Here is an 18,687-nt window from a genome sequence, read left to right on the forward strand (position 1 = left end):
TCACAAGTATCCACAAAAGAGCAAGGTTCTAGTCTACTATTAAAAAATAGGGATTAACAACAAAAAAATACAATACAAAATTTTATTAACACAGTCTTTGCAAGAAAATTATTACAGACATTTGACTAAGTAAATTATCCAACCAAAAGACCACAAATGCTATGCTTTAAAAAATACTTTATATAGGGGCACCCAGGTGGCTCAGTCAGTTGAGTGTCCAACTCTTGTTTTCAGCTCAGGTCATGATTTCAGGGTTGTGAGATCGAGCCCGGTGTCAGGCTCTGTGTTGGGCATGGAGCCTGCTTAAGATTCTCTCTCCCTCTCCCTCTGCCCACCCACCCCAACTTGTGTGCATTCTCTTTCAAAAAGAAATACTTTATATAAAGCATCAACATGAATCTATAATTAAAAATTTTCAATATAGGGAGCCTGGGTGGCTCAGTCGGTTAAGCATCTGCCTTTGGCTCAGGTCATGATCCCAGGGCCCTGGGATTGAGTCCCACATTGGGCTCCCTGCCCAGTGGGGAGTCTGCTTCTTCCTCTCCTCTGCTCCTCCCCCTGCAAGTGCTCACTCTCTCTCTCAAATAAATAAAATCTTAAAAAAAAATTTTTTTTCAATATATACAAACCAAAAATTTCTTTTGTGTTTTTTAACCTGGCTCCACGAAGCAAGAGACTCTCCGGCCCCAGAGGTCTAGGGAGGAAAAAAAAAAAAAAAGCATTGAATATATTAAAAATTAAATTCTAAAATGGCATCTTCAGCAGAAAATCCCTAAGCTAGTTACAACACTGCTTCCATACAAAACCAAAATCTTGGGTTACTATAAAGCTGTTTAGGTCAATTATGATGTTAGTGACCATAACAACAATTATCTGCTTTAGCATTTCAGGCACTTTAAGATCAGTGGCTCAGAAATAAGACTACACCGATAAATAAACTTACAAAGCCATCAGTTGCAAGATTTTTAAACATAAAACACAAAAGATTAACCAATGATTTAAAAATGTTTAACATAATGAAATTTAAAAATTTTGTGCAAAATTAAAGTTTTTAAATGGAAAATAAAGAATTAAAACGCAATGTAAACATGAATTATAGTATGATTTGTATATAAATGCATCAATTCTTCATAATTAAAATTACACTGGATAATAAAACATAATGTAGTAAGTGAGTTAATACTTTCTCTAGGCAAGATCGACACTACAACTTGACTACTTGCATTGCATACTCCTTGGAGCACAAGTCTTCTTGCTGTTTGAATTTCTCTCCATAAAGGAGATACAAAACGAGAAGGAATAACTAGAAAGGAAATTGTATTTTCTTAGTGATAGCAAAATGATAACTGTTATGGATAAGTAAAAAAGCCTTAGTTTTGTTGATATTCCTTATGTTTTTCTGAAACATACATATACAGTTACCAAAATCAAACAGAATCTGAACTAATTCTGAAGACATCTACAAATCCAAATGAACCAAGGAGGATCAGGTATTTGGGACATGGTTAACAAGTATGGTTTTATTAGATAGTTATATTTAGAGCACACTCCATGGATATTCCAAAATCAATTATTCAGGAGGCATAAAATAGCTTTTTCACTTGGTGTTGGTTCCAACAATGAACAGAAAAACTTTGAGCTCACATTGATATATAAAATTGGGATATAATGATAGAAAGCTTTCAAATTAAAAGATAATTCATCAGTTCACTCAGGTTGCTTTAGCAAAGAACATGGCTAATCTTTTTAACCATTTCAGGTGCTGGGTAACATAATTGATCTTTTGCTTTACCAGCCACAATATCTTAATGAAATTCAGATTAGTATCCACATATATATTCCACTATGTCACTCTAGAAATCAAAATAAAACCTAGTCATAGTTATTCAGCAGGGGGTCCTACACTTACAAAGACTTTGTTAAGGAGTTTACTGAATGTGCTCCTATGTTAATGTTTATTAAAAATGTGAATTGTGCTGAAGTATCACGATATTTTTGGTGACTTGTTTTGAGAACTTCATTTCAAAAATGCTCAACTCTTCATGTTAGTGACTTATTTCGTGCAGCCTGTATTAACTGAACACATCTCCAGAAAAGCGGTGGAATGCTAATTGGACTAGAAGTTCAAGGGCTGATTCCAAGATTTATTCTTGATTTGGCTTTGTGGTCATGAGTAACAATATAATCTCATCATATCAACACATTTCTGAAATAACTCAAAGCCTTTCATGCAGGAGCCAGAAATTAACCTGAATATTGAGGGCAAACACACCAAAACAACCAACTAAGCAAAAACCAATCAGAAGAGTAAATAAGAGGTTCTAAATTGGCCACTAAATATGACATTTATACTGGTCACACATTATATAAAACGTTTTTTGTATTCTAGACTTTAAGTGTGGTGGTTTAAATGTGTAAGAACTTCAATAAGAATGGCTGTTTCCTTTTATGTTACTATCTAATACTACCAGAAAAAGAAATAAAAGTACACAAATAATCTTACTGAACTATTTTGATATCATTTCATGGGATTTTTTTGTCCTTACTCATTCCTGCTACAAATTATTAGAAGATGAAATGTAAATGCTTTTAAATTAACCCTTTTCCATAATGTGCTGCTTACTTACCTAATCTCCCTTTAACTTGATTTTAGTCCCTCCCCAATACAATTCTCACATAATAGTATTTGGACAATGCAAATTATTCTTACCTTACAATTTCTTCCATTTGTTGAGTTATTATCATTCGTCCCATGAATCTATCAAAGAATTCACCATGTTACAAAAAAACCAGAAGTACTTAGGACATCAATGGGTGAAAAATTTTTAACAGTTTTGGCACTATTCTTGTACATGAAACAAAACTTAACCTTTTGTTTTTGGAATGGTCCATTTTTAATGTTAGAAGTTACGTAAGTAAATACTTATCATTCATTAAGCTTTAAAAAACTGATATTCTTGCCATCTCCAATCTAGCTATGAATGAGGTAAAAAATAAAAAAAATGTTTTCAAAATGGCAATGAAGGGGCGCCTGGGTGGCTCAGATGGTTGAGCGTTTGCCTTCAGCTCAGGTCATGATCCCGGGGTCCTGGGATCAAGCCCCACATCGGGCTCCTGGCTCAGCGGGGAGCCTGCTTCTTCCTCTCCCTCTCTCCCTGCTCATGCTCTATCTCTGTGTCTCGAATGAATAAATAAAAAAATCTTAAAAAAAAAAAACAACCCCAAAAATGGCAATGAAAATGTCTTATCTTATTATTAGTTTAGTGATCTAATTTGTAATTTCTACACAAAGATGCATATACTATTTAGCCAACAACGAATGCTCACACATACCACAGTTTATTAAGTAAAGTCTCCTGACTAGAATCATTCATTCACTCACCAACTGATTCTATGCATGCATTCATAAATATTCACTGAATGACGACCACGTGTGAGTTAAGTGGTGGGGATTGAGTAGTTAAGCAAAAACCTATCAGTGAACTCCAGACCTTCTTTAACTTTTGGTTGCCTGAAATCTAGAGTAAGTGGCCTGTTATCATAATGGATTTTCACAGCCTGGCCTTTCAGTTCCAACTTCCACAACCAGAACAGCTTCATAGCACAGAGTCAATTCAAGTGTACAATCACTTTCTACTATGGTGAGGTAAATTCTAAGCTGAAGCAAACTCTAGACAGAACTTTCATGTTAATCATTTCCCTAAGCAAAGAAATAAGCATTCCTTCCAAATGTCCCTATTACCCCCCTGTTTCCAGGTCACAGATGCTTATAGACTTCGGCTTCATTGTTTCTTGCTAATCTCCTACTTCTACTTCCTTCAGCTCCCTGTATCAGGGAGCAGCACTGAGGTTTTTTTATTATCTCCACATAAAGGAATTTTATGTAGTCCTGATTCCAGCCTCAACTTTGGATTTAGATTCAAAGAACCAATTCAGCTGCTATTTCCCTCGGTAACTTTTGGAGATGATGTGTGATCACTCTTGATTTCCCTGAGCTAAATTCCAAAAAGAGACCTATTTGCCTTCATTTCATCTGTCCTGTTATCCTTGATTCTAAGGTACTCCTATCTATTTATGCTGGTTCCATACTGGATTAACTCATCTTGCACTTTCCCTAGCCATTTCTCCAAACCCACACTTTAATTTGATTCAAAATGGAAATTGTTTCATTATTCTCTTTTCTGATTATAAAGACTACCTACACTGAAACACACACATTTTATAAAATGATTTAATTTAGAGAGTTTGAAAAGACATCAAGAGGGAAATAAGAATCACTGGTAATCCCACTACTCAAATATAAACACTGTTAATATTTTGGAGTATCTTTTCCAGACTTTTTTTTCATGCATATATCTTAAAAACAAAATGGAATCATGCCATAAATACTGTTGGTAACATTTTCCCTCACTTAACATGTCCTGTCAAAAACATAGATCTACATCATTATTTTTAATGGCCACATACAGCACTGCATTTTGGGGGTTACTGCATAATATAAATAATTCACTGCTGAGGGAAGTGTAGGTTTTTTTCCACCTTACAGATAGTTTAAACAATGTAGCCTTGAACAACCTTGTGTATATATCTTTTCATATTTTCATTAAGATACATTCCTAGGAGAATTCCATTATTTCATTAGAAAAAATTCTTAGAAGTGCAGGTGCTGAATCAGAGTTTAAAAAATTAAGAGTTGTAAAAATAGAAAGAACTAAAGGAGCAAAGGAGCCCATCCCCCTCCCAACTCACCTCTGACAACCACCAGTTTGTTCTCTGGACCTAAGAATCTGGTTTTGTTTTGTTATATTCCACATATAAGTAAAATCATATGGTAGTTGTCTTTCTCCGGCTTATTTCATTTGGTATAATGCCTCTAGAGGTCCATCCATGTTGTTGTAAATGGAAAGATCTCATTCTTTTTTATGGCCGAGTGATACTCCACTGTATACATACACCACATCTTTATCTATTCATCTATCATTAGATACTTGGGTTGCTATAAATGATACTTTATCCATTCATCTATCAATAGATACTTGGGTTGCTATAAATATTTTATCTACTCATCTATCAATAGATCTTGGCTACTGTAAATAATGTCATAAGCATAGGGGTGCATATATCTTTCAATTTAGTGTTTTCATTTTCTTTAAATACCCAGGAGTAGAATTACTGGATCATACAGTATTTCTATTTTTAATTTTTTGAGGAATTTCCATACTGTTTTCCACAGTGGTTGCACCAATTTACATTCCTATCAACAGTGCACGAGGGGGTTCCCCTTCTCCTTATATCCTTGCCAACACTTGTTATGTCTTGCCTTTTTGATACCAGCCATTCTGCCTGGTTTTGATCTGCATTTCACTCATGATTAGTGATGTTGAGTATTTTTTCATGTGCCTGTTGTCCATCTGCATGTCTTCTTTGGAAAAATGTCTACTCAGGTCCTCTACTCGTTTTATTTATTTTTTGAAGACTTATTTGAGAGAGAGAGTGCACTCAAATGGAGGGAGGGGGAGGGGGGAGAGAGAATCTCAGATGATAGCCACCCCCCCACCCCCAGCATGGATGGGGCTCAATCCCACAACCCATGAGATCATGACCTGAGCTGAAATCAGGAGTCAGATGCCACCCAGGCACCCCTCTTCTACCTGTTTTTTAATTGAAAAAAAATTTCTTTTGGTGTTGAGATGAATTAAGTTTTTTATATATTTGGATATTAACCACTTATCAGGTACATCATTTGCAAATATCTTCTCCCATTCACTAGGCTCCCTTTCTGTTTTGTTGATGGTTTCCTTCGTTGTGCAAAAGCTCTTTACTTTGGTGTAGTCTCAACAGTTTATTTTTGCTTTTGTTTCCCTTGCCTGAGGAGACATATCTATAAATATGTTGATAGAGGTGATGTCCACGAGATTACTGCTTATGTTTTCTTTTAGGAGTTTTATGGTCTCAGGTCTCACATTTAGGTCTTTAATCCATTTGTGTGTGGTGTAAAGAGTGGTCCCGTCCTAAACTTATACTTTGCTCATGGCAATAAAAATTAGTCCAATGTTTTTGTAAAGGCCATAGATTAATTTTAATCCAACAATTCTACTTTTGCAGCTCTGTCTTTTCTTAGGAAATAATCCACTACTATACCATACCTGTACAAGTCTGCTTCTGGTTGCTGACATTCTATCACAGCTATGAGTGTGTCCAAACTGGCAACTGTTTGTAATACTGCTGTTTCTGGAACTGCCACGTGTGTCTGGGAAAATTAAAAAAAAAAAAAAAGGATTACACTGCAGTTTCAAGAGCCAAATGGGACCTTAGGTATCATCTATTTCAAATCTCTTTTCAGATGAAATCATAGTATACTGTACTTGAGATCACTTAGCTAGATAGCAGAGGAGAAAGATTACAAAATAACGAATAGCAAAAGGAGCTACAATGATTACCTGCCTAGACAGACCATTTGCATATAAAAAAAAATAAGTCTGTATTTTTTTTTTTTTAAGATTTTATTTATTTTTTGACAGAGAGAGACACAGCAAGAGAGGGAACGCAAGCAGGGGGAATGGGAGAGGGAGAAGCAGGCTTCCCGCGGAGCTGGGAGCCCAATGTGGGGCTTGATCCCAGGACCCTGGGATCATGACCTGAGCCGAAGGCAGAAGCTTAATGACTGAGCCACCCAGGTGCCCAAAATTAAGTCTGTATTAACAGTCACTATTTGCTCAAAGTTTATTATAAAGCAATTTAATAGGAAAAAATACGAATTTTCACTTTCATATTCTGAAAACTAAGAACAACTTAAAGGTGTCCCTTATCTAAAAAAGCACCAAAATATTAAAGGATAACATTTTTTCCTAAAAACACTTTCCATTTTTCTTTAACTTGATTAAACCACGAGGCTACCCTTGAAATACATACATAGCATTATTTCTTTTAAAAAACTTATAATTTTTAAAAGCTTCAGTGATTTAAAAAATTTCTTCCTTAGCAAGTCAAACAAAGGAAAATATTACCATAACCCAAAAACATTTTGTTCACCCAGAGCAACACTTATACATATTCATGTACAAACATACATGTACAAACCTTCAGATTAGTTTCTCCATCCAAACTAGCAGTTGTAACATGACAAGAACCATCAAGTCGATCTGACGACAGAAGCACCAAATCTGCAGGGAAAATTTCATCTTTGGCTATTCGAACAATATCACCCACCTATAAGGAATTATGGGAGAAAAGTAAATATACAGATTTTATGAGGCAGAGACTTATTTTTATTGAGTTCTAAACAGATGGCCTATCACAATATTTTAATGTAGGAAAGTAGGCTTTTAACTAAAATATAATCAGATTAGAATTTGTGATACCAAAATATAATTGATTTACATTATTTACTAAATGCATACCCGAATGTTTTTTGATCTAGTTTTTACAAGGCCACCACTTCGAACAACATAAACAGGAGCTCCATTTACTTCATTATCTGAGTTATGTCGTAACCAATCTTCATATCCCTGTAAATATCAAAAGAACAAAAAAATACCCTTTTTAATGTAATTAGAAGATACTTTTATTGCATGAGAAAAAGAAACATAAACACTTCCTCAAAACATTTATTTCATTTACCAGAATTATATTAGGCTAGTTTGATACACACAACTCACGGTATCTGACATTCATTCCTACTAGAAACACTCTTCTCTTGGTGTCCTTACACACATGTTCCTGGTTTTCATAGTACCTCTCTAGTTACTCCTCAATTTCCTTACAGGAGACTCCTTCCATGTCAGCTTTATGGGCCCCTTTTTCACCCTTCACTTTCTCACTACAAGATTTCTTCTATACCCATGTCTTCAAAAAGTCCTGAAATTTGTATCTCTAGCCCGTATCTCTCTTTTGGACTCAAACTTTAATATCTAACTGCATCCTTAATATCTCCATTTGGATGTGTCATAGTAAACATTTCAAAACCAAATTGATGATATTATCCCTCCAAATCTATTGCATTTTCAATGTTCCCCATCTTGACAAATGACATCAACATCTACTGAATTGCTCTTAGCAGAAATCTGGGGAGTCATTCTTGATTCTTACCTTTTCCTACACTTATTCAATCTGTAAGTTCTATTGCTTCTATGTAAAAATGATATTTTAATCATAAAATATAAATTCACAGAGCATTACTACAGACAACAGCAAAGAAAATGAACAGATTTTTAAACTGAGGTTGAGTTCTTTCATTTTCTTAAACAATAGGCCAACAGAACTAATGATATTATGTACTTAAAAAATATGGTAGGCTAAATGCATTGTCATTTATTTTTTTTATTTATTTATTTATTTATTTTTTAAAGATTTTATTTATTTATTTGAGACAGACAGAATGAGAGAGAGAGAGCACATGAGAGGGGGGAGGGTCAGAGGGAGAAGCAGGCTCCCCGCTGAGCAGGGAGCCCAATGCGGGACTCGATCCAGGGACTCCAGGATCATGACCTGAGCCGAAGGCAGTCGCTTAACCAACTGAGCCACCCAGGCGCCCTAAATGCATTGTCATTTAAAAAGGGGCACAGACATAAGCATTTCAGAAAGAAACCTCTGATTAAATGTTTAAGGAGTGGCAATTTTTTTTAAAGTGGAAACGGCTTTCTGTGCCATTTTATTTTTTTAAAAGATCTTATTTATTTATTTGACAGAGAGAGGGAGAAAGAGCACAAGCAAGGGGAGGAAGGGCAGAGGGAGAGGGAGAAGCAGGCTCTCCGCTGAGCAGGGAGCCTGATGTGGGGCTTGATTCCAGGACCCTGGGATCATGACCTGAGCAGAAGGCAGATGCTTAACCGACTGAGATTTACCAGGCACCCCTTCTCATGCTATTTTAGAGAACATTCAAGAACTCAGGGGTGTAGCATAAATACAGATAATGGAATGATATCCAAGAGATAGCATTCAGTGATAAAATGAGGTACAGAATGTATTGTGTTCTATGCTATCATATATGAAAATAAAAGTATGCCTGCCTATGTGAACATTCTGCCTAGATATCAGGACTAATGTACAAATATATCAGGAGAGGAAAACAGGGAACTGGGGGTTTAGGAATATAAAAAACTTTTACTATATGCTATTTTGTACTGTTTCTGTTTTTGAAAAATATGTGCATCTATTACCTAAAAATATAACACTTCAAAATATAAAGCAAATATTAAGGATTACTTTGACGGTCTTTTTTTTTTTTTTTTTTCCCCAGGGAGAAACCTTTGGGAAAGCATTCTTAAGATACTTAAATTTACTTAAATTACATTGATCTCATTTAAGATGTAGTATGTCGATTTTAGAGAAATTTAACTGAGAGTCAAAACATCTTTTCTGAAACTGTCAAAAAGCACAATTCCTTTTATAGTCAGATGGCATTAATAGCTGAGCAACAATGATAAAAACATTATCTTTTAAAACACAAATTCACAAAATCTAATCTACCCTACATATTACTGCCAGATTAATGTTTCCAAAACATTGTTTTAAGTCACTATCTTGTTCAAAACCCCCTCAATAACTCTCAATGCTTACAGCAAAGAATCTTCCAACCTCTTTTAGTATCAACCTATGTTTCCAGTATTATCTTTTAATACTTCCCTCTACAGGGTCAAACATTTAGTCAGACATGTCATTCCCCAAAATAGGTCTTGGCTTTTCCTGCATTTAGCCCTTGCCTAAGTTGTTTGTTTCTGTCTCACCTTCTTCACCAACTGTCATTTTACCAATATTCCAAGTTTCATTTCTATTATTTATTCCACAAAACCTCCCTGATTATCAGATGAAGAGTTCCATCCTTTCTCTGAATACCTAACACCTCATTGGCTCTTACTAGTACCTTATTAAACTGTAATTATTATTGTATTTGGTCTTATCTTCCCTACTTCATAGGTTTTAAGTTCACAGAAGGCAAAGACTTTGATACTTACCAGAGCACTATATCTTGCATTATACAACTAGAGAGAAGACTTAATATGTAAGTATGACTGGAAGAAGTTAAAAAACAAAATAATAACTTCATTCAAATTAAAGTGTAAATAACTGATAATAAAGCTTTTCTTATTTTGATAAAAATACAAAGGCAGACTAAAAGGGGAGAAGACAAGGAAGGAAGATTGGAACATGGCAACTTCCACTTTTATAATTTTTCCAAAATTGTGTTCCACTAATCTATAGTGATGGATATATAAACCTGAACAGTACACACTCTGGTATGAGTGTGTTTCTTGAATGAATGAAACTTAGGAACAGTTACTGCACAAGAGAAAATTCTGAGTTCTGAAATCGTTCCTGAAAAAGGGTGAAAATCCTTATAGATCAAATGTTCTCTTTGAAAATTATGACCTTTCGTATTTCTTCTTTTGCCTTAGTTGTCAAAAAGCTCTCAAGTAAATTTAGTACTCAACTGCAATAACCATGCTAACACAGGTTTGAGGTATAATCTTCCCACTTCCTATCTTTAGATTTTATGTGTTTTACTTAACTCATTTTGGAGGAAGACAGGTTGTCAATTGTCATTATCATATTAAACTCTCTCATTTTGCAGATATAAATTCACCACTGTTTCTCAACTCAGTTAATGGCACCGCATTTCAATTAAACCCAGTCTATATTTGGCCAAGACATTGGGAAATCAGGGTAAGAAGTTTCATAACATGTTGCATTGCTTTAAAATATATTCAATAGGTTTATTCATTCATTTATTCATCTATCAAACAAATGTTTATTGAAGGCCCAATATGTGCATGACTTTGTTCTGGTCACTGGAAATAATCTGGTATATAAAACAAAGTCTCTGCGCTCATAGAGCTAAACATTCAAATGAAGGTAAGAGATAAACTAATAAACATTTATTCAAGAGAACAACAGGAAGTGACAAATGATATGAAGAAAAAAGACCAGATCAGGAAATGAGAGAGTAACATGGTGGTCAGGAAAAGCCTAAGATATCCATGTGGAAATGTTGCACAAACATTTGTATATATGTGTCTGGAGTTCAGGGAATAGTTTTAGAATACACGTTGATTTGAGAACCATCAACATATAAATGGTACTATAAACCACTAGACTAAATGAAATCACCTAAGAAGTAAAGTATATATAGAAAAAAGGTCCAAGGGACAAATATATGTTACTTCGATGAAATAAATGACATCTACAAAACCAAGTAAATATGTAACTGTATGAAGTGATTTGGATGCTTTTAAGCCTCCAATAAAGCAGTAAAAGGAAATCAAACTTAGTGAAAGCAGTAGCATGGTATTCTGACACACCAGATTTATAATGTAACTGTTAATCCATAGATTCCTCTTATCCTTCTATGTAAGTAATAAAGAATATACTACACCCCAGAATTAAAGAATGTTTGTCAATTTTATTTCCATGTCAATTTATTTTTTTATTTTTTTATTAACATATAATGTATTATTTGTTTCAGGGGTACAGGTCTGTGATTCATCAGTCTTACACAATTCACAGCACTCACCAAAGCACATACCCTCCCCAATGTCCATCACCCAGCCACCCCACCCCTCCAGCAACCCTCAGTTTGTTTCCTGCGATTAAGAGTGTCTTACGGTTTGTCTCCCTCTCTGGTTTTGTCTTGTTTCATTTTTCCCTCCCTTCCCCTATGATCCTCTGTCTTGTTTCTCAAATTCCTCGTATCAGTGAGATCATATGAAAATTGTCTTTCTCTGATTGACTTATTTTGCTTAGCATAATACCCTCTAGTTCCATCCACGTCATTGCAAATGGCAAGATGACCTCTTTTTTGATGGCTGCTTAATATTCCATTGTGTGTGTGTGTGTGTGTGTGTGTGTGTGTATGCACCCCAATTGTCAATGACAATTGACACACAGCTGCTCAGAATCTCATTTTACATTGCACACACACACACATATACATATACCACATTTTCTTTATCCATTCATCTGTTGATGGACATCTAAGCTTTTTCCATAGTTTGGCTATTATGGATATTGCTGCTATAAACATTGGGGTGCACGTGCCCCTTTGGATCATTACATTTGTATCTTTGGGGTAAATACCCAGTAGTGAAATTGTCCATGTCAATTTAAATCTTATCCCTAAATCTTATAAAATGGAAATTTATCATATTTACAATTATAATTCAATTAACTCCCTTTCAGGTGGAAGGGTCATCTATTTAACTGGGCCCCTGACAAGATTTTTTGAGAAGTGATAGCTATTTAGACATGACATTTCTATGAATTTCTTTATTTCTTACTCAGCATGTGTATCTAATAATCTTGATTTTCTATATCTACATTTTAATATCAATTCAAGATTTGGTTGAAGCTATTTCCCCTAGGGTATTACTTTATATAAAAATGAACATCACCAGGGAAAGTTGTAGAAAGTAGGAAAACACTATACAATTTTTATTCAAAATGGTCTTGCCAAAAGTACACGCTTCACTCCCTAGAAATATATCCCTTTTGAATTGTACTTCCTTTAAATATTGCCAAACCTACAAAGATGATTATAATAATTAATCTGTTTCATATATAAATTGGTTTGTACATATAAAATGCTTGTTTTTGGATGCTTCCGAGGTGTGTCAAGGGAACAACATATTTTAACAATGGTAATCATTCCATGAGTCCTTAGTACTTGAAATATAAAAGTGGCTTAACTCAGTTTAACTTTACCATATGCAATATCAAATTTGTTGCTTTCCTATGGAAATTATTTTCACAACAATAAATGTTAGTTTGAAGTGGAAATATTTAGCAACTTCTAAATGATTTCGGGGGGGAATAAAAAGTATTTTCATACCTGCTTTATGGCGGTTACTGTTATCACAAAGAATAACGGAAGTCCACTGGTAATTGGACTGGTAGGTGTATCAATCATAAGCTAGATTTACAACAACAAAAAAAGAATGCAGAATATTAATATTTTTATATTGTATACATCACACTATTAACATCTAAAATCTCAAACTTATTGGGAATTCTGAGAACACTATATAAAATGTGTATCATGGTCCAGAGTAAAAAATAGGACAGAGATATCATGCACACAGTTTAGTTCACAGTTTCACCAAGTTTATTTTGTTGGTTATTATATGAAGTTAGTAATCTAAATCTACTGCATACCCACAAATATTGCTAGAATGGACTCAGTCACCTCTGCCTTTTTAAGAGTACTTAAGGTCTTTCTCCTCAGTATTTGCCTAGAAGCAGAGCTACAGCTGCTCAGAATCTCATTTTACATTTCTTTGCCCATCCTGGTAAATGCTGAAAAGTCTGTCAGCAATTTTTACGCTGGAATTCAGAATAAATTCACCACTTAAGAAGAGAGAACAAGGAATGGGACTAGGAAAAGGATTTTTTTTTTTCTACAGTGATTTTGTCACATCTACAGAGCCAGAGGGGTAGAGCTCAGAAAATGATGCCGTAATTATGATCTAAATCAAACAACTGAGGTTTCAATAAATTGCTGGAGAAGTAATTTTTGCAGTAATTATGTTTGGTTAGTTAAAAAATGGATCTAATGGTTTATTAATGTTCCTTTACCCAGAATAGGCCAATTATATTTGTTCTATTCCACAGACAAGCTGAATTCCTGATCTTAGCTAGTAATTTCACAAATACATGTGTTAATGTGGACACAGTTAATATAAATTCTCACTTTTCAAAAAAAACCAAGCTGATGTTCTACTGACAGAAAATCAGAAGTTCGTTCTCTGTTCATGAAGGAAAGCAAATTTTTAAAAAAGTAAATGTTTCCTCAAGCTTTAAAGTAATCACTTGACAATTTTTTTTTTTCTGAAATTCCAGGTTCTATGAGAGAAAAGTTCAGTTTATACAAAAATTCAATGCCACACTGAAAGAGATTGCTAATGTATCATCAGAAAAGAATAACCCCTTTAAAAGAAAATGGCAATCACTATTTTTAAATTTTGACTTATACTCAAGTTTTATAAGCTGTTCTCTTGACACTTTGATATTAGAGAAAAAAGGAACAATATGAAAATTAAGAAACTGTAAAAGAGTTTATAATGAATACAGATTTAAGAAAATGGTCCCCAGAATAAAAATCTATACTCATGGGGATACTTAAAAATTAAAATTAAAAAAAAAAATCTTAAAATAAAACTAAAATTTAAACTGAAAACAAAGGGAAAGCCAAAAAAATATTTTCATGGACAAAGATGGTTCCGTAAGCAGAAATGTGCCAAAAACATGTGCTATATATTAAAAGCCAAAATATTTATGTTCTGAGGCAGAGCAACTGAAATGTAAAATTGGCTTTGATTATGGTTATCAACACCACAGCGTATCAGTGATGAAACAAAATAAAATTAATCTTAAAATTCATAGGCTATTTTTTAGAAATCTGCATGTGGTTTAAATCACGATATTCCCTGATTACAATGGGGAAGCTCTGCAGAAAAGAAAAAAAGATCCCATAGTCAAATAATTTAGAATGCAATGCAACTTTTCCCTGAAGATATAATTTTAGAAATCATTCTATATTGAGTGATAAAGCTTACCTGAACCAAAAATATAATAAGAAAATAAAAGTTTGCCACTCTTCTGAATTGTTCAAATAAATTTTTTGGAACAAAATTCCACACAGTATACTAAAAAAAAGAGAGAGATGGATAAATTAATATTTAAAATAATATACACTATATCAATGTAATAATAAGAAAAGTAAAATCAGATTTACTAAGTCCTTACACAAATGATGTAAATCTTGATGCTACTAAAACTATCTGGCTTTTAAGAGTTTCAGAACTTTTATTCTATACTTTTTTCTTTCTTATACTATTTATTAGCAATTTTAGTGTAATTTAAAAAGATGAGATAAACTGGAACCTACCAATTTTGCTATTAAATTCTTGATTTTTTAGGAGTTGGAGATGACAGATCTAAAACAACATTTAATAATTTATTTTGGACTCTGGTTACACAAAATTGAACTAATGTTAAAAATAAATAAGAGCTGATAAAAATGCTGACACTAGATACAATTTATTTTCTATTTTATGTAGCTCAATGTCAGAAATAAAGGAAATGGTATAATTATTTGATTATTCTTTGTTAAGTACAGAATATGGAAAAATAACCTAGAATGTGAAAAAGATTAAAAATACTTTACATAAGTGATCACTAGCATAACCACCAAGAATATCTCATAAAGGCATAAAAATCTGTCACAATGTCAATTTTTAAAGTAAGACAGTCACTTAAATGACCTTGGATTAATCTCTCTGCACCCCACTTTGTGCCTCTATAACATGAGGAAAATGATAACCATAGTGTATAGGGTTGTTATAAGGTTTACATGAGCTAATATATCTATGAAGCACTTAGGACAGAAACTGGCTCATATTAACCTCTATGTGTTTGTTGTTATATTACTAATAAGCATATAAGCCTATAATGCTATATTATAGGGGTAGGGTAAAATAGTACAAATTCTACTTGTGTCACTAACTGCTCACAACACTTCATATATGAAACAGGAAAACACTTTGTAGTATTGTTACTCTATCCTATATACATTCTCTCAGTAGCATGTAAGATTCTTGAGGCTAGGGACATTGTTTTATTTACTGCTCTATCTCCAGCACTTACCACTACTACTCAGCACATAGTTGAAGATCAAAACTTTAGCAGAACAGATGAATACACACACAAACACACACACACATACATAAGGTTGAAATGAATTTTTTTTCAGATAACTATCCTATGTCAGGCAATGAAGCCTTAATGGTTATTGACGATTTTGAGATTTGTAAGGAGGCAGTTTTCCTACTTTTCTCTGGTGCAATTTAAGATGGTTCTAATTTCTGAATTTTCTTATTTGAAAAATTCACTTCATCAGTTGTTTGAGACCTGAAATGTCCTTTCCCATATGAATAATTTTATAAATAGAGTTAGGTTCCCAGAAGAGCCCACAAAAGCCTGTTTGACCCAAGGATATATAAGCAGTACAATACCTAACAACATTTCTCTCAGGTGAAATTATATTTTCAGTTCTACTAAAATATCTGAAACATATTTTCCTATGGTAGTGGTACCACCAGTGGCTCCAGAATCTGGGAGTGGGGATTATGTTCAGGGTTCTAGAGAGAAGAGATGTAGGTAGATGCTTTCTATTCACTGCTCAATATGAACATATAAGATGGTAACTTTGGGTCATATCATCTCCAGCTGATCTTAACTGGAATAAAAAGACAGTTGTCCCTATAGGGCTCAGAGTATTCCAGGTAACACCCTTAGTCACCAAATCAAATATATAAAATTTCATAGGAATCAAGTTGGCAACGTCCTAAGTTTACATCAATCTATTTAAATCATAACAGTGACAATATATTTTGTCTTCCAGAATCTCAAAAAGAACAAGTACAAAAATTGGAAGTAGGGTAATTGATCTCAGGATATTTTCTTTGGCTAGTTCAATAACACATGGAAAAACTCAGAATAAATAATAATTTCTTATGAAAACTAGCTTACAAATATTAGGAATTGTTGTTTCCAGGTTTTCTAAAATACAAATATATTAATAGACTGAACAAGGCTAAATTCTGTGCTTATCCTATCATATGTAGAGGAGGAACTATAGAATAAATATTAAACAATATAAAAATATTATAAGAAAAATAATGATTTATTACACTTTAAATTTTAGTTATTATGTAATAATGGTCAATAAAAATAAATTAGTATAACTTCTTTAGAGCTATATATATGACTATACAATTGACCTTTTTTCTCAAATTCTGACATTAGTAAGAAAAACAAAACATAGTTATGAAATTAAATCTTTTCCAAAGAAGTTAAAATTTAAGATAAGGTAGTTACTATGGTAAATTAAACAGAGATATCATGTACCTACAATGTGCAAGACACTTGCACTATGAGAGAAACCAAGAAGTTTTTTTTTTGTTTTGTTTTTTGTTTTTTTTTAAAGATTTTATTTATTTATTTGACAGAGACAGTGAGAGCAGGAACACAAGCAGGGGGAGTGGGAGAGGGAGAAGCAGGCTTCCCGCCGAGCAGGGAGCCCGATGTGGGACTCGATCCCAGGACTCTGGGATCATGACCTGAGCTGAAGGCAGCCGCTTAACGACTGAGCCACCCAGGCACCCAAGAATTTAATATTAGAGGAAATTAAGAACAAAATATCAATAGCTATATTCAAAGATTAAGTGATGGAATATATAGAGAATTAAAATGAAAAGCAGTCAGTGAGAGAAAAATTTAATGAAGAAGGTCATATTTGACATGGGCTTTAAGAGGTAAATATTCAATAGGCTGAAAATAGGGGGCAATTATTATTATTATTATTTTTTTAAGGTTTTATTTATTTATTGACAGAGAGAGACACAGCGAAAGAGGGAACACCAGCAGGGGGAGTGGGAGAGGGAGAAGCAGGCTTCCCGCCGAGCAGGGAGCCTAATGCGGGGCTCGATCCCAGGACCCTGGGATCATGACCTGAGCCGAAGGCAGACGCCCAACGCCTGAGCCACCCAGGCGCAATAGGGGGCAATTAGAGGGAGACCATTTCAGGAAAAAAAGACAGCATGAACACAGGCAGAGAGGAGGAAAGTTCATCATGACTTTGTGGGATAGAAAATAATACAGTATAGAAGAGTTTATGGGAATAATAAGGGAGTAGAAAGGTAGTTAAAAGAGAATTTAGAAAAAGTCAGCCCCATTTATGGTCAGGAAAAAATGGACACTGTCTATATAAATACCTATATTCCTGAATCTGTGGTCAAAAACATGAATTTTGTATTTCCATAAAAACATGAAATCTACAATCTCTGCAGAAACATAAAATCTACATTTAAAAAATGTAGTTATCAACATGACATCACAGCAAATCACAGTAGTAGGGAAGTTCAACACGGGCTTATGGAATAGCAGGTAATCTAGTTTGGAAGGAGTATGAGAAAGAATTAGTGGAATAATAAGGTAGTAATGAGAGAGAGAGTCCTCATATGCTAAAAAAAAAAAAAGGAATGTTTATTTAAATATCTGCATTTTTGAAACTGTGGTCAAAAACAATAAACCTAATACTGCTGCATTGAATACAATCATATAAAGATATTTAATCCCAAAAGTTTTCCAGGACACTCAGCTTTCAATACTGGCAGAGGACTAAAGTGGTCCTGTAACTCCCAGCAGATAAGAATTACAAAAACTAGATTTTATTTATTTATTTATTTTTTTTTTAAAGATTTTATTTATTTATTTGACAGAGAGAGACACAGCGAGAGAAGGAACACAAGCAGGGGGAGTGGGAGAGGGAGAAGCAGGCTTCCCGCGGAGCAGGGAGCCCGACGTGGGGCTCGATCCCAGGACGCTGGGATCATGACCTGAGCCGAAGGCAGACGCTTAACGACTGAGCCACCCAGGCGCCCCCAAAAACTAGATTTTAAAAATGGATCCTGGAAAGTATCCAAAATATAGATAGAAACTGGAAGAGAGTTTAATTTTAAAAAATGTAAATGGAGGGAATATGAATTGTGAACTATGGCTTCTTACCCTACAGATACTATCCAACTCTCAAACCTATGGCAGCAAACAGTAGGGAAACACTACACCCTTATTACAAAATATGACAGAGATTTGAGTTTAGGACTGGAAAGGTAGATGGACATTTAAGGGGAAAAT

The 18,687-nt window shown here is 34.2% G+C and overlaps 1 protein-coding gene across 10 annotated transcripts in view; it reads right to left on the reverse strand.

Annotated features, from left to right (window-relative positions):
• Positions 1-18,687, reverse strand: part of ATP11B (ATPase phospholipid transporting 11B (putative)) — a 119,952-nt gene that overhangs the window by 74,718 nt on the left and 26,547 nt on the right. For 9 of the 10 annotated variants that reach the window (XR_013446356.1, XR_013446354.1, XR_013446355.1 and 6 more), the window contains exons 3-9: positions 14,547-14,636; positions 12,824-12,904; positions 7,401-7,508; positions 7,081-7,209; positions 6,147-6,250; positions 2,711-2,758; positions 630-694 (exon numbers count right to left, since the gene is read on the reverse strand). Coding sequence is in view for 7 of the 10 variants with exons in the window: in XM_078068659.1 (XP_077924785.1) it covers positions 630-694; positions 2,711-2,758; positions 6,147-6,250; positions 7,081-7,209; positions 7,401-7,508; positions 12,824-12,904; positions 14,547-14,636 (625 nt within the window). In the remaining 3 variants the exon portion in view is untranslated. The remainder of the gene's footprint in view (positions 1-629; positions 695-2,710; positions 2,759-6,146; positions 6,251-7,080; positions 7,210-7,400; positions 7,509-12,823; positions 12,905-14,546; positions 14,637-18,687) is intronic. The other variant, XM_078068637.1, reaches the window with a different exon arrangement.

The sequence above is a fragment of the Halichoerus grypus genome, chromosome 1, assembly GCF_964656455.1.
Source record: "Halichoerus grypus chromosome 1, mHalGry1.hap1.1, whole genome shotgun sequence".
Taxonomy (NCBI): Eukaryota; Metazoa; Chordata; class Mammalia; order Carnivora; family Phocidae; genus Halichoerus; species Halichoerus grypus.